The sequence below is a fragment of the Entelurus aequoreus genome, linkage group LG10 (genome assembly GCF_033978785.1).
Source record: "Entelurus aequoreus isolate RoL-2023_Sb linkage group LG10, RoL_Eaeq_v1.1, whole genome shotgun sequence".
Lineage (NCBI taxonomy): Eukaryota > Metazoa > Chordata > Actinopteri > Syngnathiformes > Syngnathidae > Entelurus > Entelurus aequoreus.
Genome location: NC_084740.1, coordinates 10,613,276 through 10,640,438, shown reverse-complemented (window position 1 = coordinate 10,640,438; position 27,163 = coordinate 10,613,276). Strand labels below are relative to the sequence as shown.

Below are 27,163 nucleotides of genomic sequence, written 5' to 3'. Positions count from 1 at the left end.
CTGCTCTTAGCGGGATTGTGCCGAAAATGTAATTTCAGTTCTTATGTGTCTTGTACATGTAAGAATGGACAATAAAGCTGATTGATTGATTGAGAAAGACACCGGCAATAAACCTCAAACCTAATGGACTTCCTCCAGTGGAATGCAAGAAGGCTGATAGTCAATGGTCAGCAGTTGAAACAATTCATTTCAGAGCAAAACAATTAACTTGACGTTATATGTATTGTAAAAACGTATACGTTTAAAATGTGTTATTAATGGGTATATATGTGTAACCTGACTCTCGCCAGATCCCTGTAGTTCGCTGAGCTCCACACAAGGATCTGGGATCGAGGGCATTGCAAACTCCTTCAAGATAGCAAAAAATAATGAACCAATCAGAATCGCCGGGCGGGGTTTCATAGATGTGCCGTAGCGCCGAAGCGACTGTTTGATTCAAACAACAACGGCGTCACGCAGCGAGGAGTCATGTGCTGACATTGATTCTGCTATTGCAACTGTTTTGTCGAATCTATCGAATATTAATTCTTTAAAAGATGGACGGTTTTGAACTTTTCGTTTTGTCGTTATCCAATATGTCGGCTGTTCTGTTTTGGATTTCCCCTCTCATCAGCGTCACGGGTTGATTTGGATGTGAGTGGTTGAAGTAGCACGTCATTCAAGATAACGGACAAGTGGTTTATCCAATCACAAACAACGATTTTATTACAAGGCCCCGCCTTCTGAAATACATCTCCTATTGAGATGTATCCTTGTGTGGAGCTCAGCGAACAACAAGGATCTGGCGAGAGTCAGGTTAATATATGTGAGCGAAGTGATAGAACTAATAGCAGTTGGGGTGGGAGTGGTCTTTTTTTTTTTTATAAAGGAAGTGAAAAATCCTCATTAATAGCAAGTAGCACCAATTGAATGTTCCAATTAAAGCCTGGGCATTTATTTACCAAAAGTACAAGGAGGACAGGGCGCTAAATGGAAACAGATGATATTTGGAGAGCGGCTGTTATTTCTGAAATTTAAAAACATATTCTCTATAACGTCATTTTTTAAAACTTTAATAAGGATTAGCAGTGCATGAGAATGTGGGAAGGAGCACGTAGCTTTCTTCGACCACATGGCCGTTTCTCTACACAGTACATTGCACAACATAGTCGCAACAGAACCAATATTGTGATAACAGTAGGATGCAAACTGCAGTATAAATACAAAACAGATGAGTGCATTATAGACAACACTATGCTCGTATTTTTTAAAAATTAACCCCACATGAATGTTATACAAGCCAATAAAAAACACATCAGCAGGTTAACCACAGCCGCAGATGTTAATACCTATGTTTTTTAACTCGGCACTCATTTGAGACTAAAGCGGTTATTGCCAAGATACACTGCTGAAAAACACACATCTCAACTCACAAAAAATGAAATATTCCACTTAAAATCTTTATTGTGATGTTTAGTAATTATTTGAGAATGAAATATTAGAATAATAAAGGGACTGGATTTAGAATCAAAGTTTTAGCATAAAATCCCTCAAGACAACACAATCAGTTGTGTGTATGGCCTTTGTGTAGCTGTATGCACTCCCTACAATGTTGTTTATGGTTCTATAGGTTTCAGGTTTGCCACTTTTAGTTGATTAGTGTAAGAAAACATGACATTGACCCATGAGCAACTTATCGAAGAGGAATGCCGACAAGAAAAGCAGATTGGATGAAAATAGTGCAATGTTGACAAAGTTTCTTTGTATTGGACACCTCACAGGCCCAGCGTATCTTTTTGTACGTTGCAGCCCAACAGAGTGTTTGCAGCCACAACACAGTCGGTCACAGAAGGTGCTTTGAAAGAAAAAAAAACACACACAAAATTCTCATTCCATGGGATAAAAATATTAACATCACACAATTGTGTGAGTTAGTTTACCATTCAGAGAAAGGAGCCATGACGCAGCCTTCCTAGCCAGAAGCTTCCATTCGACCTCAGCATCTGACTTGAAGCCATGAAGCCAGACCAGAGCCAGAATGGTGGCCCACACGTTCTCATTCGCCTGAGCTCATCCAATCAAAAGAAAGAAAATAGCATAAACAACCGTGGGAAAAAGGGTCCTGGAACATTTATCATTTCCAACAAGGACTCACCGATGCAGGCTTCAGCTTCTCCACCTCCTTGCTGGTCTTTCCTAGCACAGCAGCCAGAGTGGGTTTGAGCTCCCAGCTGCCCGACGCCTTCTGGAGGGAAACCAACTGCAGCAAAGGGTCTGTAGGCGACGAGCTGGCTAAAGTTTTTTCAACACCTGCAGGGGAAAGGAGGTCTTGTCAAGTATTCAACTTGATAGTTCACTGAAGATCAATCATCTTATATTAAACCAGTGTGGAGTATAGTGTACTCATGTTCAACAACTTTACAGAACACAGCATACATATAAAATATTTTGCTCAGAACATTGTATGCACGCAACCATAGAAATATACAGCACAATAATACATTGTGTTTTTGTCAGGTAAGGATTAGCTAAATTCAAACACGTACATTAATAAAAAATGGATGGATGCAATTAAAATAATCAAAAAGGCTGTCAACTGACAAGAATCCGCAGAATTCCTCGTGCTTGGTGCAGATTTCTTCTTAGAGCTTCGCATCCCCATTTTAAGTAAATCAAAATTTTGTTCTTCAAAATGTTTTTCTGCAAAGGAATAAAGAGCAAAAGCAATTAATAATTGTATGCAAGTTTGCTGGAAAACACACAGGCCTTGAGTTGCTGCACGGTAAACTCTGGCGTTTTAAAGGTAAACTATTTAGTAGGAAAAATAGTTGTTCAACACATTTGTTGGATATCTATCTCTTCCTCTAATAAGACAGGTACAGTAGTAATGCTACTTACGGCCTGCATTTACCATTCTCTTCCGCATGGAATCACAATCTTTGAGAAAAAAAAAGAGATTATTATATGAGAATTAAAGAGCAAAATATTTCAATCAATTTGTAAACAAGTGATTGTGAGATGCAGTGACATTGATTTACCGACACCTTTGAGAGAAAATAAAATAAATAAAAGTGTTGAAGGTACACTATTTGCCATGCAACCTTAAGTAATAAAAATTTGTTTATTGACTTTATTCTGGCAATTTTGTATTTTTTCGTAATGATGCGCTAACTTGGTAGATTTTGATCCTACATTCTTTATTTTCATGTACATTCTGGGTGTCTCATTCAATAAAAAAATTAAAAATTTCATTCGATTTTTTCAGGCGGTCTGTCATAACATTTTTAGCTTTTAATTAGACATTATTGTGAGGTTTTGTATTAGTGTTCCTAAAAATAGATATAGCAGGCCCCCAGACACATTTTTCTCTCTAAATTTGGCCCCCCGAGTCAAAATAATTGCCCGGGCCTGCTCTACGCCATGGTTACGACTCTGCCTAGAAATCCTGTCCATGAAAATCACAAACAGGATAGGTGACAGAGCGCAGCCCTGGCGGAGACCAACCCCCACTGGAAACGGATCCGACCTACATCCAAGCACACAGACACAACTCTTGCTTTGGTTGTACAGAGGCCATCAGCAGTTCTCCCTCACCCCGTACTCCCTCAGCACCTCCCACAGGATCTCCCTGGGGATCCGGTCATACGCCTTCCCCAAAACCACAAAGCACATGTAGACTGGATAGGCATACTCCCAGGCCTTCTCCAGGATTCCCGCAAGAGTAAAGAGCCGGTCAGTTGATCCACGACCAGGACGGAATCCACATTGCTCCTCTTGAATCTGAGGTTCGACTATCGGCTGGACCCTCCTTTCTAGTACCTTGGCGTAAACTTTCCCAGGGAGGCTGAGTAGTGTGATACCCCTGTAATTAGCACACACCCTCTTGTCCCCCTTTTTGAATAGGGGAACCACCACCCCAGTCTGCCACTCCCTCTGCACTGTCCCAGACTTCCACGCAATGTTGAAAAGGCGTATCAACCAAGACAGCCCCTCAACACCCAGAGCCTTCAGCATTTCTGGACGAATCTCGTCAACCTCTGGAGCTTTGCCCACCGTGGAGTTGTCTAACTACCTCAGTGACTTCACTCCGAGAGATCGACGTCCAACTATTTATTCCATCCATCCGTCTTCAACCGCTTATCCGGAATTGGGTCGCGGGGACAACAGCTCCAGCGATCAGACACTTGTCATTAATGTCCAAAGTTAATGACTTGGCAACCGCATTGGGCTAAAAAAAATATATTATTACAGTTGTGTTTATACAGTTCTGAAGTTAGTGTACTTATATAGTTCTTAAATATGTGTAATGTAATTAAATAAGCATATAAATACAATTGATATCGAAATCACTACACTAACTTAATTTTTTTAATCATCATTTATTCCAACTGTTTATTCCATCCATCCGTCTTCAACCGCTTATGCGAAATCGGGTCGCGGGGACAACAGCTCCAGCGATCAGACACTTGTCATTAATGCTAAAGTGGACTAAAATACTCTTTCAAACATCACCTGTAGTTAGTTTAAAAAAATACACTGACCATAGTTTTAATCTGGAACAGATTGATTCCATTTCCGTTAAATTGGACTTTAGAGGTTTAGCTGTATTTTGTTGTTTAGTGGATGCACATTATGTATTGTGTGTGTTAGTTTTTTACCTCCAAGGGATGACGAAAAACTAAACATCCTCCGCGGCATGCTACATGCTGAAAAAGGAATACATAACGGTCAGAAGCAACAAGCACAACCCACTACTATTCACTCTAGTACTGTTTTTATAGATTCCTATAATAGGATTGTTTAGATTTCAAAGTCTAGTCCAGGGGTGTCCAAAGTTTATGACTTGGCGGCCGTATTGGGCTAAAAAAAATATATTATTACAGTTCTGAAGTTAGTGTACTTATATAGTTATTAAATATGTGTAATGTAATTAAATAAGCATATAAATACAATTGATATCGAAATCACTACACTAACTTAATTTTTTTAATCATCATTTATTCCAACTATTTATTCCATCCATCCGTCTTCAACCGCTTATGCGGAATCGGGTCGCGGGGACAACAGCTCCAGCGATCAGACACTTGTCATTAATGCTAAAGTGGACTAAAATACTCATTCAAACATCAATCAATCAATCAATGTTTATTTATATAGCCCTAAATCACAAGTGTCTCAAAGGGCTGTACAAGCCACAACGACATCCTCGGTACAGAGCCCACATACATTACCTGTAGTTAGTTTAAAAAAATACACTGACCATAGTTTTAATCTGGAACCGATTGATTCCATTTCCGTTAAATTGGACTTTAGAGGTTTAGCTGTATTTTGTTGTTTAGTGGATGCACATTATGTATTGTGTGTGTTAGTTTTTTACCCACCATTGGGTGGAGAGATAGGCATACTCATCCTGTACATCCTCAGCGGCATGTTACGAAATGCTGAAAAAAGAAGACATAACAGTCAGAAGCAACAAGCACAACCCACTACTATTCACTCTTATACTGTTTTTGTAGATTCCTATAATAGGATTGTTTAGATTTCAAAGTCTAGTCCAGTGGTGTCCAAAGTTTATGACTTGGCGGCCGTATTGGGCTAAAAAAAATATATATTATTACAGTTCTGTTTATACAGTTCTGAAGTTAGTGTACTTATATAGTTATTAAATATGTGTAATGTAATTAAATAAGCATATAAATACAATTGATATCGAAATCACTACACTAACTTAATTTTTTTAATCATCATTTATTCCAACTATGTGTGCTGTCTCGGAGTGATCTGTGATCACGTTTACACAGCTTATTTTACACGTAATCTGCGATCGCAATGTTTTAAGTCTGCATATTAATTTCATACCAAATTGAAGAGGGAAGTTTGCCAAACATGTAAGAATACAGTACCAACTGTGGACAAAGCCATATTTTTTAGAGTAATTGCCAACATGCTGTCATATGGATGCCCGCACGCGCGCACACAAAGAAAAGCACCCTTAAATACACACTTTACGATGCTTTTTTTCCGCCACACAGCAGAGCGTTGATTGTGACGTAACAATCATTTGTACAAAAATAACACTTCAGTTTGCGTTGATTAAAGCAAGATATAACAGACAGAACAACAACACAAACTTCAACTACTTCAACTTTAACAACCGTCCCCACAACAGATCATCGATTCTCAAGTCAAAATATTGATACTTTAAATACTTTAGGTATTTTAGATAATGTGCAATATTAACAGGAACACAGTGTAAAAAAGTAACTAAACTTGTGAATGAAACAATGTGTCAATGTTGAATGCTTTTGTTGAGTGTCATATGTTCAATATTTTTCCGTTTACATGTTCATGTAACTGAATTTTGAATTACTTGATATTCTAATAGTAGCTCTTAACTTATTTATTTTAATGCTTTTATTATTTTACTTATGGTTTGAAACACCATTTTCATGTACTTGATATGATTTTATCCTCGTTTTTTCTGTTGTATTAGCTTGACTATATTGTTATTCACTCTACTACCTCAATATACTTCAGAGATTAAAATCATTAAATAACTCTATATTGTATTCTCTATGCTATGAGATATGTTATTATTTGAAATACACAACTTTTTAAATGTTTGCAAACATTTTAGGTATATTTGCACAAAGCATCGGTATCAGATCGGTATCGCCAATACCACCCTGGCTTTTACTCTATGGAATTGGAAAGAAAATCAGAGCTATCGCACATCACAAGTTTTGTAATTAATCAGAAATATCAAGCAGCTAAAATGCGCCAAACATGGGGAAGTGTGGAAAGTGCTTTGCATATCATCCATTATGCACTTGGTTTGTGAAATTTGAAATGACATATACCGCTTAAACGTGTTGACATTATTCGCTGGTTATAGTTACCATGAGTGGGAAAAGTTGTTTGGATTGGTCATAAAAATTGATTAAATGAAACTCACGGTTTTTGACCATCAATTCTGTCTTCGCCCACTAGAGGGCGGAAAAAATCATCAGAATCAATTCACAGGGGCACAAATTTGGGTAAAATCACTACGCGGTAGGGGTGTAACGGTACACAAAAATTTCGGTTCGGTACGTACCTCGGTTTAGAGGTCACGGTTCGGTTCATTTTCGGTACAGTAAGAAAACAACAAAATATAAATTTTTTGGTTATTTATTTACCAAATTTGCAAAATCTTCCACCAAAAATATTTTTCTTAGTGGAATATTTGATGTGAAGTAATCGGAACCTTAGATAGGTCAATAATTCTTAATAACATTGATTTTGATTCAATATGTTTTGAGCAATGACAGTTTGAAAGAAAAAAAAAACAGCTTTGTTTTATTAGTCAACATTGAAACTTTTTCTAAATTACATTTAACCTTTAAGCTTTTTTATTTCACTTTTGTTACGTTTTTGTTTATTTTAATAGTATTTTTAGAATGTGCCGTGGGCCTTTAAAACATTAGCTGTGGGCCGCAAATGGCGGCCGGGACACTTTTGACACCGCTGCTATAGATAATAAAAAAATAAATCTGATAAATCTATGGATAAAAAGCAGAGCCTGGCGACGCATGCGCGTTTATCATAACTCTCTCGCTCTCTCTGTCTTGCCCCTCCCTCACGAATGCTGCTGCACGCACAATTTGTTTTGTTTTTAACCCCTTCTTAACCCTGAACGTACATTGAAAATACATGCAACCCTAACTCAAAATGCCGGACATTTGAGGCATTTAAGAAACTCCTCCCTGACAGCCCCGCAAAAGAGGACATGTACGGTGAAAAGAGGACGTATGGTCAGTCTATCGTAGCCCGGTCGCTGCTAGAATGCCGTGTGTTGTGCCCTGGTGTGGATTGTTTACACCACGTGCGGTACGCTACTTAATATGTCCATGTGGAAACTCGTTCGGTACACCTCCGATCCGAACCGAAACCCCCGTACCGAAACGGTTCAATACAAATACACGTACCGTTACACCCCTACTACGCGGTCCAATCTTCTTGTTAAACTTGTGATGTCTTGCGGGCCGCACTGAAGACCCACATGCCGTAGTTTGGACACAGAGTCAATGGCGAAGTCACTTGAATGTTTACTGGATTTGTCGCTGATTACTATTAAAGCGTTGTGTTATGCAACCAGGATGACTGTATGATGTCATTTTTGTTCTTTACTTACGCATAAAATAAGCTGTGGGTTTAAACTGCTCTTGGAAAAGACACTTACAGGGAACTGGAATGATTTGATGCAGTAAAGGTCCTTGAGTGGTGCTGCTTTCCCCCTTATGGACAGCGATGAAGGCAGTATGGCTACTGCTAACTCCTGATTGGACACTCAGCTCCACCACTTTCTGCTTAACTCCATCTTCTTCCTCTTTTTTGTCTTCCCTTTCCATGAAGGGCATTAAATCGTAGTTGTTCTTCTCTGTCTCCAAAGAGCGAATCACGGTCCGGGCGCTCAGCCTGTGAATTGTTAAACTGCATGGGGTGAAAGAAAATGAGAAAAAAGGTCGTTTCTCTATCTGCCATTTCATGAAGTTACATTTTGACATACTTTGCATGGCTGTAAGCTACCACAGGACTGGAGATTTAGCATGCAGGGACCAAATTGGTGGTACATTTGCCTCAGTCCTGGTTGCCAGTACAATATGGCGGAATCAACAATAAGTAAACAACAATTATGAAATCATCTTGCACCCAAGTTTTCTGAACAAGAAAGGTCGTGTTATGTACGAGGAAGAGAGATGTATACATGCAAACTTAACACGAGTCAGCGCTTTTCTTCCTGTCACACACACACCAGTGACCTAAGGCCTCATTATCAAGAGTTGCCTTGATTTCCTACTAAAAATTGACGTACGTTCAAATTTAGAACACTTAATACTAGAGATGTCCGATAATGGCTTTTTTGCTGATATCCGATATTCCGATATTGTCCAACTCTTAATTACTGATTCTGATATCAACCGATACCGTTATATAAAGTTGTGGAATTAACACATTATTATGCCTAATTTTGTTGTGATGTCCCGCTGGATGCATTAAACAATGTAACAAGGTTTTCCAAAATAAATCAACTCAAGTTATGGAAAAAAGTGCACTGCCATATTTATTATTGAAGTCACAAAGTGCATCATTTTTTTTAACATGCCTCAAAACAGCAGCTTGGAATTTGGGACATGCTCTCCCTGAGAGAGCATGAGGAGGTTGAGGGAGTAGCGGGGGGTGTATATTGTAGCGTCCCGGAAGAGTTAGTGCTGCAAGGGGTTCTGGGTATTTGTTCTGTTGTGTTTATGTTGTGTTACAGTGCGGATGTTCTCCCGAAATGTGCTTGTCATTCTTGTTTGGTGTGGGTTCACAGTGTGGCGCATATTTGTAACAGTGTTAAAGTTGTTTATACGGCACCCTTAGTGTGACCTGTATGGCTGTGGAACAAGTATGCCTTGCATTACCTTGTGTGTGTGAAAAGCCGTAGATATTATGTGATTGGGCCGGCACGCAAAGGCAGTGCCTTTAAGGTTTATTGGCGCTCTGTACCTCTCCTTACGTCCGTGTACACAGCTGCGTTTTAAAAAGTCATACATTTTTACTTTTTGAAACAGATACCGATAATTTTGAAACCGATACAGATAATTTCCGATATCACATTTTAAAGCATTTTTCGGCCGATAATATCGGCAGTCCGATATTATCGGACATCTCTACTTAATACTCAAGAAAAAAAATGGTACGATATATATATATATAATTAATTTCAAATTTTCAGGACTTATGCAGATCCCAAATACACAAAAAGAGGTATCGGTCGGTAAGAAAAGTTGGTTTTGCACATATAGGCTCCCTGTAAGAGTGGCTAATTCAGCTTTACGCTTCTATGACAATCAAGGCTTTCTTTTTGCCACAGTTTGACTCTGAAACAGATCAGAGTAATTTACAGTACATTTGAACATGTTCCAAACAAATATGTGTTATGCATGCAAAAAATATGTATTAGTCAAATGACAAAAGAACAACAACTTTGTATGTTACCCAGTTTCCTCTGTGGGTTGGAGAGTGAAGGGAATCTGATTCTGGGTTGGATGGCCCGCCAGGTTGTACTTGACAGTTACAAAACAGTCTTTAGCCTCTGAACTCTGAGGGAAATATTAATTAAGTTAGGGTTAGGAATGAACACACACACCTCCCAATCTAGCTATGTACAATACAGTATATGTAAGTGTAAACATTTCCTGTATAATAGATTTTATACCACAGGTATCAAACTCAAGGCTAATCTTCATTGCTAAATGTATTTATTTTTTCAGTTTGGAAAGAAAAAAAAGATATGCGTGTAACTGCATATCTTTTGAACTTAAGAATGTTCTACTCGTGGAACAAGATATTCCAAAACATGTTTTATTATCTAAAAATAAACACCTACATTTGGGGTGTCCTCATACAGCTTTTCACTTCCAATACAGATATTGGAGGCTTGGGTATTGGCCGATACAGAAATTGATCCCATTCGATATCAGCACAAAACATACATACTTTTGTTTTGTAGTGTCGAATGTTAGAAAAGGTTTGATCTTGTGAAATTACTCGAACAGAAAACAATTAAAAATACTAACTGTCTGGAATGGACTTATTCTGACTTTAAATTGAAATGGAGTGTTAATTGTTTTTTTGACAACACTTAGTGGCCACAACAATTAGGTAACTCAAGTAGGTAGTAAGCTGTAAGTTTGTTACACAATCATTTCTAACAAGCTTCTGAAATGGAGACTTTGTATCTGATAGTAAAATGCAACTATAATTATTTAATCCCTTTTTACATTGACAAATGTGATGTTTTAGACTGCAGTATTGTTCAATTGTGCTTAGCTGTTGTGTAGCAGTTAGCTCCTAGTAGCCTATAGCCTACCTACTTTTTGTTTTAATTACTGTACTTCACTGAAATAGAAAGAAAGACCAACCTTATCGTATTTTTGGGACTATAAGTCGCAGTTTTGGGTGCGACTTATACTCAGGAGCGACTATTGTGTGAAATTATTAACACATTACCGTAAAATATCAAATAATATTATTTAGCTCATTCACGTAAGAGACTAGACATATAAGATTTCATGGGATTTAGCGATTAGGAGTGACAGATTGTTTGGTAAACGTATAGCATGTTCTATATGTTATAGTTATTTGAATGACTCTTACCATAATATGTTACGTTAACATACCAGGCACGTTCTCAGTTGGTTATTTATGCGTCATATAACGTACACTTATTCAGCCTGTTGTTCACTATTCTTTATTTATTTTAAATTGCCTTTCAAATGTCTATTCTTGGCGTTGGGTTTTATCAAATAAATTTCCCCAAAAAATGCGGCTTATATGTTTTTTTCCTTCTTTATTATGCATTTTCGGCCGGTGCGACTTATACTCCGGAGCGACTTATACTCCGAAAAATACGGTATATGCTTTGAATGTGATTATGAATGTACTTTATGATAAATTGAGTTCATGTAAACTCATTATTCTGAGCAAATCAATTGATGTAAATCCAGATAAATGTGATACAAATGCGGTTCAGAGGAAACCCGATGTTATTAGTTAAAGTTTTACTATGGAAAAGAGTTGGGATTCAAAAAGTTCCCATTAACCTTTTAAGACAAGTTCAATTTTCTTTCTTTTTTTGAGTTTGAGTTTATTTCGAACATGCAAGCATACAACATGATACATCACAATTTCCAGTTTCTTTTCAACATGTTCGAAAAGGAGTAGGAAGAAGCAGAGCTTATTTAATCCTACCCCTTTTCTTTACATAACAGTTGCAAAACTTTTTGTTCACTTCCTGTTCACAATTTTTTCACAATAAACTCCATAAGTAATCACAATAAAAATAAATAAATAAATAATAGTAAGAATTTAATAATAATAATTGGTGAAGTAAGTCATATTTCATATGATGAGATAAGTAAGATTACTTTAAGAATGAATGAATGGATGGATGAAATAAATTGAGAATGTTTGTCATGGTTCTTCTTCTTTGTACTTTGTAAACACTTTAAGTTTGAAGAGTTTCTTGAAGTGTATCATATTAGTACATTGTTTGATTGCTTTGCTTAATCCATTCCATGATTTAATTCCACATACTGATATACTGAAGGTCCTAAGTGTTGTACGTGCAAACAAATGTTTTAAATTACGTTTTTCTCTTAGATTATATTTCTCCTCTTTTTTTGAAAAGAATTGTTGTATATTCTTGGGTAGCAGGTTATAGTTTGCTTTGTGCATAATTTTAGCTGTTTGCAAATTCACTATGTCGTGGAATTTCAGTATTTTTGATTCAATAAATAAAGGGTTTGTATGTTCTCTATATCCAACATTATGTATTATTCTAACTGATCTTTTTTGTAACACTGTTAATGAATGAAGTGTACTTTTGTAATTATTTCCCCATATTTCTACACAGTAGCTCAGATATGGTAACACTAGTGAGCAGTAGAGAATATGAAGGGATTTTTGGTCTAGAACATGTTTTGCTTTATTCATTATTGACGTGTTTCTTGCAACTTTATGTTGTATATTTTTTACGTGAGATTTCCAGTTCAATTTATCATCAATCATTATACCTAGAAATTTGGTTTCGTTTACTCTTTCAATTTCTATTCCGTCTATTTGTATTTGTGTTTGACTTTCTCTTCTACTGTTACCAAATAGCATTATTTTAGTTTTACTAAGATTCAACGATAGTCTGTTTTTATCAAACCATCTTTTTAATTTGTTAATTTCTTCTGTTATTATTTGTATTATCTCCTGTGTGTTCTCTCCTGAACAAAACGCTGTTGTATCATCTGCAAATAATACTAACTTTAAATCTTTTGTAACTTTACAAATGTCATTTATATAGAGATTGAATAATTTAGGTCCTAATATTGATCCCTGAGGTACACCACAGGATATATTTAGCGTTGTAGACGTGTGTTCGCCTAGCTTCACGTATTGTTTCCTGTTCGTTAGATAACTTCTTATCCAGTTTAAGACTAACCCTCTGATGCCATATCGTTTTAGTTTTTTGATTAAAATATTGTGATTAATTGTGTCAAATGCTTTAGTTAGATCCATAAAAACCGCTGCCGCACATTTTTTACTATCTATTGCATTGGTAATTTCTTCTGTAATTTCAATTAAAGCCATTGAAGTTGAAACATTAGCTCTGTATCCATATTGGTTCTCTTCGAGTATTCTATTTTTATTTATGAAACTTTCTAATCTGTTATTGAACAGTTTTTCAATGATTTTAGAAAATTGTGGAAGTAGAGAAACAGGTCTATAATTTGTAAATTGATGTTTGTCTCCAGTCTTATAAATTGGTGCAACTTTAGCTATTTTCATTTTGTTTGGAAATGTACCTGTTTGAAATGATAGGTTACTAATATACATTAATGGTCCTGAGATCTCTTCAATAACCTTTTTTATCGTTTCCATATCAATTCCGTTACAATCAGTTGAAGTCTTAGATTTACATGTTTTCACGATTGTAACTATTTCCTCCTGTGTCACATTACTGAGGAACATGGAGTTGGGATTTCGCTCTATGGTATCATTATAGTCCTCAATTGGAACTGGGTCTGGAATCCTTTCTTCCAATTTTGGTCCAATATTTACAAAATAATTATTGAAGCTTTCAACTACTTCCTTTATGTTGTCTTTTTTTTTTTTTTTTCATCTAAGAAGTATTGAGGGTAGTTCCTCTTAGTTCCATTTTTAATAATGCTATTGAGGATGCCCCATGTTGCTCTCATATTATTTTTGTTCCTGTCCAATAATTCACTGTAATATTCTTTTCTACATGATCGTAGTATGTCTGTTAACTTGTTTTTATACTTTTTGTACTTAATTTCTGCCTCTATAGTTTTTTGTGCTATACATTTTCTATATAGTGTATTCTTCTTCTTACAAGCATTTTTGAATCCTTTTGTCATCCATGGTTGATTATTCTTTCTCTGCTTGTTACTGAGTTGTATCCATGGACAATGTTTGTCATAAAGTATTATGAACTTGTTTAAGAAATGTTCATATGCTTCATCAACCTCTTTTTCATTATACACATTGTCCCAATCTTGCTTTTGTAGCTCAATTTTGAAGGCAGTCATCCTCTTCTCTGTGCATAGTCTTCGAAATGTCCTTTTGTCTTCCATGTTCTTCTTGTAGTTTCCATCATATATTGTAAAAACTGGCAGATGATCACTAACGTCGCTTATAAGTAGACCACTTGTAGTGTTATTATCAAAATCATTGGTAAAAATATTATCAATAAGCGTGGCACAGTGTGCTGTGATTCTGCTTGGCTTTGTGATTTTAGGATATAGACTGATGCTGTACATTGTATCAATGAAGTCATCAATAGACTTTTGCTTGTTGGGGTTCAATAAGTCAATATTAAAGTCACCACATAAGAACATTATTCTTTGACCATTGTCCATGTAAGTTGCCTTGATCCATTCTTCAAATGTTTCTATACTTGACTTAGGTGATCTATATATACAACTGATGAATATGTTTTTGCTTTTTTCCTGACATATTTCAATGGTTATACATTCTAAGATATTATCTATGGCAAATTACATGTTTTTTACCACTTTGTAGTTCAGGTTCTTCATCACGTACACAGCTACTCCTCCTCCATTTTTGTTGGTTCTGTTGATGTAGTTTAGTTCATATCCCTCCAGATCAAAATCTATTCCTTTTTTATCATCAATCCATGTTTCTGTGACAGCAATCACTTTGAAGGGTTCGTTGATGTGTTCCGAAAAGTTCTTAATGTTGTTGTAATTTGCATACAAGCTTCTACTATTAAAATGAATAATTGACAATTTGTTATCACATTCAATGTTGCTAGTATATTGATCATCTGTATAATAAAAACAACTATTACTGATGTGGGAGAAAAAATTTGTATCTGGATCTATATCATTTTCCAAATCCTGGTTTTTGTGATCTTTGTTGCAGAAATTTTTTAGTTCCATATTTTCTTGTTCAACGAACTTTGATGTTGTTTCAATAATCTCTATAAGTGTAGGTGGATGCAATCCTGAATCTAGGTCCTCTTGTTTAGTCGTCCCTTGGAACATAGTAGTGCCGATGCTGAATTTAGGTGCTTGTTTTCTGTCAGAGTCCATTATCATCGTTGTTGTGGTAGCTGTGTAAACTTTAAAAATTGTCCAGGTCCTTGATGTCATGGACAACAATTACTCTTGCTTCTGGACTTCCATTCAGCTTGATGTAGATTTTACAGTTGGCGCTCCAAGTTCCCTGGATTTTTCCCTGCCTTCTCAAGTCGCGTGCTTTCTTGGCGATTCCAGCATTACGTTTTGTGAGATGCTCATTCATGTACACATTTGTTCCCTTCAGCTTCTTTCCCTGTCTCAGCAATGCCATTTCAGATTTTCTGTTTACGAGTGTCACGAGCACGACTGGAGTGGCGTTGTTGTTTCTTCCGTTCAGTGGGATGCATGTTTCGATGGTATTAATGTCAATTTCAATTTCTTTTGATTGCAGAAAGCTGACCACTTGCTGTTCTGCTGAGACCATATCCATTTCATCTGGTTCACCTTCATTATTCACAGCTTTCGCATAGGATCTTGGTTTAATTCGGTGCCCTGTCACAATGATACTCGCCGTAACTTTTGGTTGCTAGGCAACCGCTTTGAACTGCGGGAGGCGCCTTTGGCTTGAGGCTAACGGCTCTTCCACTCGCCTTATTTCAGCGTATCAGTGCCTCTCAACTGACCAAAATCAGATCGAAGATGCCAGGTTACTCTCCTGTGGCTGTGATCGCAAATCAGTGGTCAAATCAGTGGTCAAAATCTTCAGACTTAACAAAAACTCCGGTAGCAGAAGCTGAGCTTTTCTTCTTTGCGTCCTTTCTCATTGACAGGAAGTGACGCATTTGTGAAACAATAATAATATATTGTTATTATATTGTATGTAATATTGTTATTATATGGAACTGACTATGACACACTCAAAAAAATATTGTATTCTATGATATTCCATTCTTATTGGAGAACAACTTTGCACAAATATGCGCTGTAGTACTGCTCGTATTAGAGCTTATATCAATCAGCTATTTTACATGCAAGCCCATAGTATCTCATATATGGACCGAATATTGGCTCAGGACACTTATGATATTAAAGCAATAAAAACGAGGCATGTATACATTTATATTCATACGGGATACAGTATATTCACTGTAACACAATTACCCTCTCTGAAAACAGATTTGACACTGTTTTATACAATGTATAGTACAGAGCTTAGCAATTGTTTCCTGGTGTTGTGGTTGTGGTCGGGTGTTTTGTAAATAGTCTTGAAGTGAAAAAATGTTGGTTGACAACATTTGTTGTGCCCTTTACTTGTCACGCCCGCATATTCATTAGTGTCAACTGAAGAAAGAAAAGCACCCTTCACAGTGGTTATACTCATACCTGTCCTGTGAGCTGAGCATAGATGAGTGACCTCTGACCCTGGAAAATAGCTGTGAGAGGCGGGGACAGGACAATAGCAGTTACTCCCTGTGGCAGATCCCATGTGACCGAGATGTCCTCCACTGCTGGTTGCAGAGCAAACCGTAGTGTTTGCATCACCTGGTTGTGCAACAAATACAGGCAGTTTGTACAAATCTATGTATTGTATTCTAATCAAACAAATCATGTTCATTGTTTAGCGCTTATGAGGGTGTACTTTTGGTTGCATCCGGTCGGCTCCTGTTATGAACTGAGCGTGACCTCCTCCCTCCTTAGCCATTCCATTGATGAGAGCAGTGCTGGCACCTTCGCCGATCCCAAAAGAGAAACACCTGCAAGACAGTCGCTTTGGTTCAAACATACACTGAAGTAAGACTTAATAGGTTTGTGGGCCCTCTGCACATTAAAGAATTAAACATGGGGGGATAATAGTACATAAAGGCACAACATATGTTCCGTTTCTTACATTCAAACAAGTTTTGTGTATATTGGAGTTTTTTACTTTGGCATGTTTGGACGGTCATCTGCAATGTTTAATCATGAGAATGAATTCAGTAACTTTTCATTTACGAAAGAATATTAATTATGTTCTTGTCCTGTTGGTTCATTTTTGGTTTCTAACTGGATTGCGTGCAAATCATTCGTACCTTTAATTTTTTAAACAAAATGTTATTTAAATGGCTATTGTGTGATCCTATACTAGCATAACAATTGTATGTAATTAAAGTTTTACTTTAAATGTGGTGTTATTTTAACTTATTTGTCATGTATAAATTAATGTGTGTGTGTTCTATTTCACCTTAATGTACATGTCTTTGAAATTGTAGACCACAGAGAGCTATTGCTGCAGCTAATGAGGATCTTAATAAACGAACAGACAGAAAACTTGTATAAGAACATATATTCAAAAGGGAAGAAATTAGTCTATTTGTGCTAAAAAAAAACGTACAATGTTAAGAGCAGACACACATAACTAACAAGACTAAGCTTTATTTTTTAATTTATATTGAAATGATATGCCCTAAAAAAATATATATAAATATATATGAATGTGGTCACTGCATCACTTGATTTTTAAGTATGCAGCCCTGGATGGGAACAAATTGGAAACAACTAACCTTAGGAAACATAGACAAAGGTTTTTTTTCTTTTCTTTTTTTTACTGTTAATTATTCACATTGAGCGTGCTAAATAATTATATTTGCATCTTCTCCTCCAAGTATTGCGGGTGTTTTGCTGATCAGCATATAATGTGTATATTAATGAAGAAGAAGACGCAAAAAGGATTGCACGCCTAATTCTGACCGCTTAACAGACGCAATCAACTTTGACAACGTTTAGTCGATCAGCTTTGTATGTGGTGTCAAGTTTCCACGTGTTTTAGTGCATGCAAACCTTTAATATATCAGGCCCTATAGTGACTTGTGCGGTGTTGCTCACATTATTTGGTAAGAGAGGAGCAAAGTGAAATTTAATACAAAATAACATTAAGACATTTTACTTATATGCCAGCATCAGGCACACTCACACTCACACTCACACACACACACACACACACACACACACACACACACACACACACACACACACACACACACACACACACACACACACACACACACACACACACACACACACACACACACGCACACACACACACGTTATCATTTGGAATGGGGACCAAGTTTTTGATCATCACTTGTGGGGACCACCCTTTCTACAGGTTGTGGAGGCATAAAAACAATTTGGTAAAATGGCCACTGCCCAGTTAGCTCATACACGTCTTTAAATCTCTGGATTGATGAAGTAACCCTGATCATTCTTACTGGGGACCCTGGGGAAAAAGAGTTAATATGGTTCATGGGGACCAAATTTAAATAATTTTGCATAATTCACACAAATTTGTACGTGACTGCTGAGGACCATTTAAAATTAAAAAAAGTTTGAAAGTCTGATAGTCAGAAGGATCTGACTATCTTTTAAAAAAGTTTCCCTTTCGGGGACCTGTTTTTTTGTCCCCACACTGTCAGAGGTCCCCTAAAGGTGACTGTGTAAACAGAGCGATGTCCCCATTAAGTAAGCATTGCCAGAACACACACACACACACACACACACACACACACACACACACACACACACACACACACACACACACACACACACACACACACACACACACACACACACACACACACACACACACACACACACACACACACACACACACACACACAAGAAGCAAGACAAATGATGGATATGTGTATTAAATGTAACTGCTGAAGTTAAAAAAAACACAGCAAGGGTCAATGTACTTTTTTAACACTTAAATGTCTCAAAATTCACATTTGTGGCACTTTTTCCTATTTTAACAAAAAGTTAACATTGAATATGCAATACATGTTTTACCTTTTTTCAATATCACTAACTTATTCTGTGTGTGTGCGTGCGTGCGCTTTGACCTGTGAGAGGTGGAATTCTTCTTTACCAGGCTGGTAACCTCTTTAGTGTTCCCCACCTTGCCATCAGTGAAGACAAAAAGCTGTGAGGAATTGACAATGGACTTAAAATTTACACCGCATCGCTGCTGTCATCAGTTCTGTCACACTGGTAATGTCAAGAAGTTGTTGGTTCAGGATTAACACTCAGAAAGCAATACATTCTCAGCGTGTTCAACATATTTTAAGTGTGTGTGTGTGTGTGTGTGTGTGTGTGTGTGTGTGTGTGTGTGTGTGTGTGTGTGTGTGTTACAGCTACAGTGAGAAGACTCTAGTAGTGCAGATGGGTGTGTAAATTACTTGTCTTGGTTGACTGGGAATGCAGGGTTGGTTGTAAATGTGTTTGAGCGGCTGAAGGATCGCTGTTCCTCTCAGGTTAGCTTGCATCTCCTTTACTTTCTTCAGAGCCTCTTCCATGGTCTTCTCACTGTATTCCACACTCGTACTGCATTCAATATACACACAGGTACATGTACTCATGCAGTGTGACTTACCAGGAATGTAATGGTAGGACAAAGGGTACTTTCTTACGGGAAGATGTGTTCAAAGCTAGATCCAAAACTGTAGATGTTGAAGTAGCAGCCCATTGGTAAGCTCTTCAGAAGCAGCAGAAGAGTGTCCTGTGTGGAAGTGAAAGTCAAAGAGTGAAGGCCACCGTCGGGAAGAAGGAAAAATGAATGGTTTATTGACCCTCTGATTACCCTGGCGCTGCTGATGCGAGTCCCACTCATACTTTCAGATCGATCTAGTAAGAACACAAATTCTCCACTTGAGGCCAGTGAAGACATCACTGCCTGAGGGAACTCCGGGTACACACTCAGCATCACGACCGCATCTCCCATCAGTGTGCCTGAAACACAATAAAAATATTCAAACACATTCAATGCATAGTTTTACATCAGTTTGAAATTAGAAGTAACTCACCAGGCTTGGCAGACACCTGACCTGCCTCCACCACAGCAGCCGGCTGGTGGGCGTCCTGGTAGTAAATCAACAGCTCAACATCCCTGTCAAACTTGTGTCCTGCAGCCAGTTTCACCTAAACCCAGTGAATAAATAAATACATACATAGCACTTCTCAACCGTGACAAACAGTCGTCAGCGTTTACGTACAACAGCCTGGCTTTGCTCCGCGTTGAGGTACTGCAGAGGCTCCAAGGAACAGTTGGAGTCGATTTTGGAGACCTGACGAGGAGAGGACACCCGAGCAGAGAAAGACAGACTGTAGGGCACCTGAGAGGCGGGGACAGAGGTCATCTGGACGCCGCCACCTTCACTCCCTGGAAACATCGTACAATCAACAAGAACTCTGCCAAGTCTTAAATATCTACATCAGGGTTTTCCTACATTTTTCAGCCCCAATATTTGGTTCCAATATTATTAAAATACACCGTGTATTCCATGACATTAGTAAATACTGTATATACACTAATAACATTAACAGATATGAGATTAGCATGAATGAAAAAGGTGTTGCTAAGTGTCCTACCCTGAGGTTGGTAGCGAGGGTTGAGCACCGCAGGCAAACAAAACCTCAGCGCGTCATCCGCCTGTACAGCCAACTCAATGATGTACTCCAGCCTGATGGAGGCGCTCTCTCCTGGAGGAAGACTGCCCACACTGAGAGAGAAGATATCCGAGCTCTGCTCACTCTCCTCCAGGAGGAAGGCCTGCTGCCCTGAGCTCAAAGCGTCGTCGTACTCCTCGCGGGCCTGTAGAAGACAAAACCTGGTTGCGGACGCTCTTTTTCAGCCATTTCGTCTTCGGGATGCATGCGACTCACCTCCTGTTTCTCCTTCACCTCGGCCACAATCTCAGTCTGTCCGACCTTAGCGCTGAAATGGCAGACAGCAGCATCTCCGGGCAGAGGGAAGACAAAAACAGCTTCTATGGCTTTGTCCTCCTTGTTATCATAGTGCAGAGTGGACACTACTGTGGCCACGTGGTCCTTCACCTCCAGCGCTACTTCAATGCCCTTTAAAGGAACTGAACCACACACACACACACACACACACACACACACACACACACACACACACACACACACACACACACACACACACACACACACATACACACATACACATACACAAAAGTTGTAATAAAAGGTAAAAAGATAGACAATGTGTCTGGAGATGATTAAACCTAATTGAGTCATATAGAGTAAGAAAATTACAGGCCCAAGATTGAACATCAGAAAAAAAGGAGAGCAACTGTATCGGAAAAAAATCAGTAATCATCACTGAGAATTTACTATTGGAGCGGAATGAAGTAAAATATTTTAGCACAAAACCGTATAGGCCAACTCAGTGTATCAGGTGGGAGATGAGGACTGCATGGTCCACTATAAGATCCAAAAGTAATTGACATTGTGCACTTTTATTAAGCCTAATTAAAACATTTAAGCAATATCATGAAGGGACAGATATGGCTGAAGGACAAGTTACTCTGCGACTTTGGACAGACAAGGCAGAGATAAGATTGGATGGAAGTTGGACAGACAGAGGTATGCTTTTTGAGGACTGGTCTGACTACAACTTGTCTAAGAACAGTCCCTTAAGACAGTGGTCCCCAACCACCGGGCTGCGGCCTGGTACTGGTCCGTGGATCGATTGGCACCGGGCCGCACAAGTAATAAAAAATAAATAAATAAATTTTTTTTATTTTATTTTATCAACATAAAAACACAAGATACACTTACAATTAGTGCACCAACCCAAAAAACCTCCCTCCCCCATTTACACTCATTCACACAAAAGGGTTGTTTCTTTCTGTTATTAATATTTCTGGTTCCTACATCCATCCATCCATCTTCTTCCGCTTATCCGAGGTCGGGTCGCGGGGGCAGCAGCCTAAGCAGGGAAGCCCAGACTTTCCTCTCCCCAGCCACTTCGTCCAGTTATTCCCGGGGGATCCCGAGGCGTTCCCAGGCCAGCCGGGAGACATAGTCTTCCCAACGTGTCCTGGGTCTTCCCCGTGGCCTCCTACCGGTCGGACGTGCCCTAAACACCTCCCTAGGGAGGCGTTTGGGTGGCATCCTGACCAGATGCCCGAACCACCTCATCTGGCTCCTCTCGATGTGGAGGAGCAGCGGCTTTATTTTGAGCTCCTCCCGGATGGCAGAGCTTCTCACCCTATCTCTAAGGGAGAGCCCCGCCACCCGGCGCAGGAAACTCATTTGGCCGCTTGTACTCGTGATCTTGTCCTTTCGGTCATAACCCAAAGCTCCTGACCATAGGTGAGGATGGGAACGTAGACCGACCGGTAAATTGAGAGCTTTGCCTTCCGGCTCATCTCGTTCTTCACCACAACGGATCGATACAGTGTACGCATTACTGAAGACGCCGCACCGATCCGCCTGTCGATCTCACGATCCACTCTTCCCTCACTCGTGAACAAGACTCCTAGGTACTTGAACTCCTCCACTTGGGGCAGAGTCTCCTCCGCAACCCGGAGATGGCACTCCACCCTTTTCCGGGCGAGAACCATGGACTCGGACTTGGAGGTGCTGATTCTCATCCCAGTCGCTTCACACTGAGCTGCGAACCGATCCAGTGAGAGCTGAAGATCCTGGCCTGATGAAGCCATCAGGACCACATCATCTGCAAAAAGCAGAGACCTAATCCTGCAGCCACCAAACCAGATCCCCTCAACGCCTTGACTGCGCCTAGAAATTCTGTCCATAAAAGTTATGAACAGAATCGGTGACAAAGGGCAGCCTTGGCGGAGTCCAACCCTCACTGGAAACGTGTCCGACTTACTGCCGGCAATGCGGACCAAGCTCTGACACTGATCATACAGGGAGCGGACCGCCACAATCAGACAGTCCGATACCCCATACTCTCTGAGCACTCCCCACAGGACTTCCCGAAGGACACGGTCGAATGCCTTCTCCAAGTCCACAAAGCACATGTAGACTGGTTGGGCAAACTCCCATGCACCCTAAAGGACCCTGCCGAGAGTATAGAGCTGGTCCACAGTTCCACGACCAGGACGAAAACCACACTGTTCCTCCTGAATCCTAGGTTTGACTAGCCGGTGTAGCCTCCTCTCCAGTACACCTGAATAGACCTTACCGGGAAGGCTGAGGAGTGTGATCCCACGATAGTTAGAACACACCCTCCGGTTCCCCTTCTTAAAGAGAGGAACCACCACCCCGGTCTGCCAATCCAGAGGTACTGCCCCCGATGTCCACGCGATGCTGCAGAGTCTTGTCAACCAAGACAGCCCCACAACATCCAGAGTCTTAAGGAACTCCGGGCGGATCTCATCTACGCCTTGCCACCGAGGAGCTTTTTAACTACCTCAGCAACCTCAGCCCCAGAAATAGGAGAGCCCACCACAGATTCCCCAGGCACTGCTTCCTCATAGGAAGACGTGTTGGTGGGATTGAGGAGGTCTTCGAAGTATTCCCTCCACCGATCCACAACATCCGCAGTCGAGGTCAGCAGAACACCATCCTCACCATACACGGTGTTGATAGCGCACTGCTTCCCCTTCCTGAGGCGGCAGATGGTGGTCCAGAATCGCTTCGAAGCCGTCCGGAAGTCTTTTTCCATGGCTTCTCCGAACTCCTCCCATGTCCGAGTTTTTGCCTCCGCGACCGCTGAAGCCGCACACCGCTTGGCCCGTCGGTACCTGTCTGCTGCCTCAGGAGTTCTATGAGCCAAAAGAACCCGATAGGACTCCTTCTTCAGCTTGACGGCATCCCTCACCGTCGGTGTCCACCAACGGGTTCTAGGATTACCGCCACGACAGGCACCAACTACCTTGCGGCCACAGCTCCAATCAGCCGCCTCGACAATAGAGGTGCGGTGATTCCTACATTATATATCAATATAGATTAATACAGTCTGCAGGGATACAGTCCCTGCAGTCCCCAAAAAGGTTGGGGACCGCTGCCTTAAGATACATCAAGTCTAACTTTCTTCTAATTGTGCTCAGCCTGTTTACACTGACATCTCAAGACATGTGTGGTTTAATTTTGCCACGAGTCAGGAGTAGTTGTAGTTATAGTGACTTTGTTTCTGACATTCTTTTTACATGTTGAAATTATCACTTTGTTTGAATTGATTATTATTTAATAGTGATATATGATTTATCCGTACCTGGCTCCCTGTTGTTAGTGAGCAGCCCACAGCGTCTCACCATGATTGGGCGTCAACAGGAAAGTTCTCAATATTGATTTTTTTCCTGTAAAAGAAGTCGACAATTAAGTAAAGGGAAACAGAAACATATTAAAAATACAATGTTGTTGTAGATTACACAAGAGCAAACATATTACATGAACACATTTTTTTGGGAAATGTGAGCCTTATTATTATTGTTAAACAAATACTCTACAGCTTACCTGTTGGTGTGTGTGTGTGTGTATGAGGAAGTGTCCACAGTAAACACGGAAGAGGACTCAGTTAAGTTTACAGGAGAAGGCCACACCCACTCAGCCTTGAGAATTATTTTTTTTGTCGTTTGGCACACCACGCCTGACTGGGTACGCTCCTATTTATTTTGTTTTAATTTCAGTTTTTAAAAGAAATCAAGAACAATTAAAAATAAATTGCAAATGTTGGTGATTATTATTACAAGGTTTAATTGTATTGATGTACGGTTTGATTTTATTGAAATAATTGCTTGTGTTTAAAATAACTTAAATGTATTTGTATAATAAGGGCTATTATTTTAATGTAAATCAATAATGGAATATTGATTTTAATAAAATAAACAAATCTTACTTTGATGGATAGTTATTCCCTAGGTCAGGAAAACACACAGAGGCTATTTCATCTCTACAGGTCTGTTTCACAGGTTTCCCTGCTCTTAAGGTAGAGTTTTGATAGATTAGTATCGATAGATCGATGGATAGATGGATGGATGGATGGATGGATAGAGACAGATGTAATATATATGTCATATATGTCAAAGAAAATATTAGTCATTTTGATTCATTTATAGTGTCAGTTCCCTCTTTAAAGTAGCACAGAAAATTGTTAACAAACAAAACAATTCCACATTGGATGCATCAGTTGCAACGTGAGATGGTAGTGAACAACAACAAAGAAGCAAACGTGGTCTGCTGTTGACCACAATAAAGATTATCCAAGAAGACACAGAGGGCAGCGAAAGAAAACAGAGCGGCGCAGCAAAGTGCAGACTGTGGAGTATAATTGTGCAGCAACAGGGTAGCTTGCGTTGGCACGTGTATACTCAAATGCACCCAGACTGACAAGCTACAACAAACCGTATCCATTTATGTGAGTGGAAAAGCATCATGCAGAGTAGGGCCAGGTCAAGTCCAGTAGGTATCGTGCAGTGGGAAATGGGCATTAGCGTGAGTCAAGTGGGCATTGAGTTGAAAATAATCCCATGCAAACCGCAGGAAAGTCATTAACTACTACATTACTCCTATCTACAAATCCATCAGTAATTACTGTAAGCTACATAGCCTGAAACAGCTGATCACTCAATTCACACGGGTGTGCCGTGCCCTGCTGCTCAAACAGTCATTGATTTGATTTTGACATCAGACCGGACCAAGATCTCCAGAAGCGGTGTAATCGAGTGCGGAATAAGTGATCACTTCATCATTTTCTGCACACATAAAATTCAGAAATCTGTATCAGATTGTCACAACACAATAAGATTCAGATCGATGAAAAAGTACACCAGCGAAGCTCTAACAGCAGCCCTGGAGAGACTGGACTGGTCAAATGTACTAAATTGCTCATCGGTTGAAAAAGCATGGGCATGCTTCAAATCCAACTTCCTGCATGTATCTGACCAGCTAGCACCCATGAAAGCTTCCAGGGTAAAATCCAGAACAGAACCCTGGATCAATGCAGACATAATATAAGCCATGAAACTTAGAAATGACAAACACGCTAAGTTCACTAAAAACAGGACTGAACAGCTCCTTAAAGAATACAAAAAACTAATATGATCAGGAAGGCCAAATCCAGTTACTTCAAGGGAAAAATAGCGGAAAATAAAAATAACCCGCAAAAACTCTGGAAGACGCTGAAACAATTGGGCCACAGCAGTCTCAAAACAATAACCACCAACCTCAACTTGAAAATAAACAGCTCACTCATCACAGACAAACTGAATGTGGCAAATTGCTTTGACAGATTTTACTCAACCATCGCTTCCACGTTGGTAAGCAAATTGCCCTCACATTCAGGCCTCTGCAGTGAACAGCACATCAAAGACTTTTACAAAAACAAAGGAGTATGCAAGGATGACTTCAAGTTTGTCAAAGTTAAAACTGATGATGTGTTAAAGAAACTCAGCTCGCTGCAGCCAAACAAAGCCACAGGACATGATAATATTCCCACCAGATTTCTCAAAGACGCAGCCATCAGCACTAATGGAATATGTCGGTCCCAGTCATGCTGATGGTTGGCGGTGAGGATAGCTAGTTGCTGCTGCATGGTGCGGTTAAACCGCTCTACTGGTCCATCACTTTGCGGGTGCAAGGGAGTCGTGCGTATCTTTTGCATGTCTAGTCTTTCACACAGGGCAGCAAAAACCCTGGATTCAAAATTCCTGCCCTGGTCGCTGTGTAGGATATCTGCAGTCCCGAAGCGACTGAACATGCCCTCCAGTAAGGCAGGGGTGCTCACACTTTTTCTGCAGGCGAGCTACTTTTCAATTGATCAAGTCGTGGGGATCTACCTCATTCATATATATAATTTATATTTACTTATTTATGAAATATATGTTTTGTTAACAAGTTAAAGGTGTTTAATGATAATGCAAGCATGTTTAACACATATAGTTAATATTGTTAATAAATTAAAGGTGTTTAATGATAATACAAGAATGTTGAATACATATAGTTAACATTGTTAACATGTTAAATTGTTTAAAGATAATGCAAGCATGTTTAACACATATACTTAATATTGTTAACAAGTTAAAGGTGTTTAAAGATAATACAAGCATGTTTAACACATATAGTTAATATTGTTAACAAGTTAAAAGGTGTTCAATGATAATACAAGCATGTTTAACACATATAGATTCCTTTCTTTCATGAAGACAAGAATATAAGTTGGTGTATTACCTGATTCTGATGACTTGCTTTGATTGGAATCATACAGTGGTACTGATAACGTCCGAATTTTCAAATGGAGGAGAAAAAAAGTCCTCCTTTCTGTCCAATACCACATGAAAGTGGTTGGTTTTTGT

General features: G+C 39.3%; 1 protein-coding gene across 3 annotated transcripts; it reads right to left on the bottom strand.

The window, feature by feature from the left end:
- Nucleotides 1–884: 884 nt before the first annotated feature.
- LOC133658244 (von Willebrand factor A domain-containing protein 5A-like) lies at nucleotides 885–27,163 on the bottom strand. 3 transcript variants are annotated; one of them, XM_062060068.1, is made up of 21 exons: nucleotides 27,039–27,163; nucleotides 24,085–24,169; nucleotides 20,760–20,962; nucleotides 20,466–20,688; nucleotides 20,090–20,256; nucleotides 19,901–20,015; nucleotides 19,678–19,826; nucleotides 19,508–19,596; nucleotides 19,277–19,421; nucleotides 18,941–19,020; nucleotides 16,699–16,813; nucleotides 16,443–16,601; nucleotides 10,003–10,106; nucleotides 8,201–8,451; nucleotides 5,361–5,420; nucleotides 4,638–4,685; nucleotides 2,878–2,916; nucleotides 2,581–2,679; nucleotides 2,135–2,289; nucleotides 1,920–2,043; nucleotides 886–1,834 (listed from the first exon to the last, which is right to left on the bottom strand). In XM_062060068.1, exons 2-21 carry the CDS (start codon nucleotides 24,125–24,127, stop codon nucleotides 1,755–1,757), a joined length of 2,448 nt encoding a protein of 815 aa, XP_061916052.1. In that variant the 5' UTR covers nucleotides 24,128–24,169; nucleotides 27,039–27,163; the 3' UTR covers nucleotides 886–1,754. The 3 variants fall into 3 exon arrangements, 2 of the variants coding, with proteins under 2 accessions (XP_061916053.1, XP_061916052.1); XM_062060069.1 differs by lacking the exon at nucleotides 5,361–5,420 and having other exon boundaries at nucleotides 885–1,834; XR_009827426.1 differs by lacking the exon at nucleotides 886–1,834 and having other exon boundaries at nucleotides 2,891–2,916.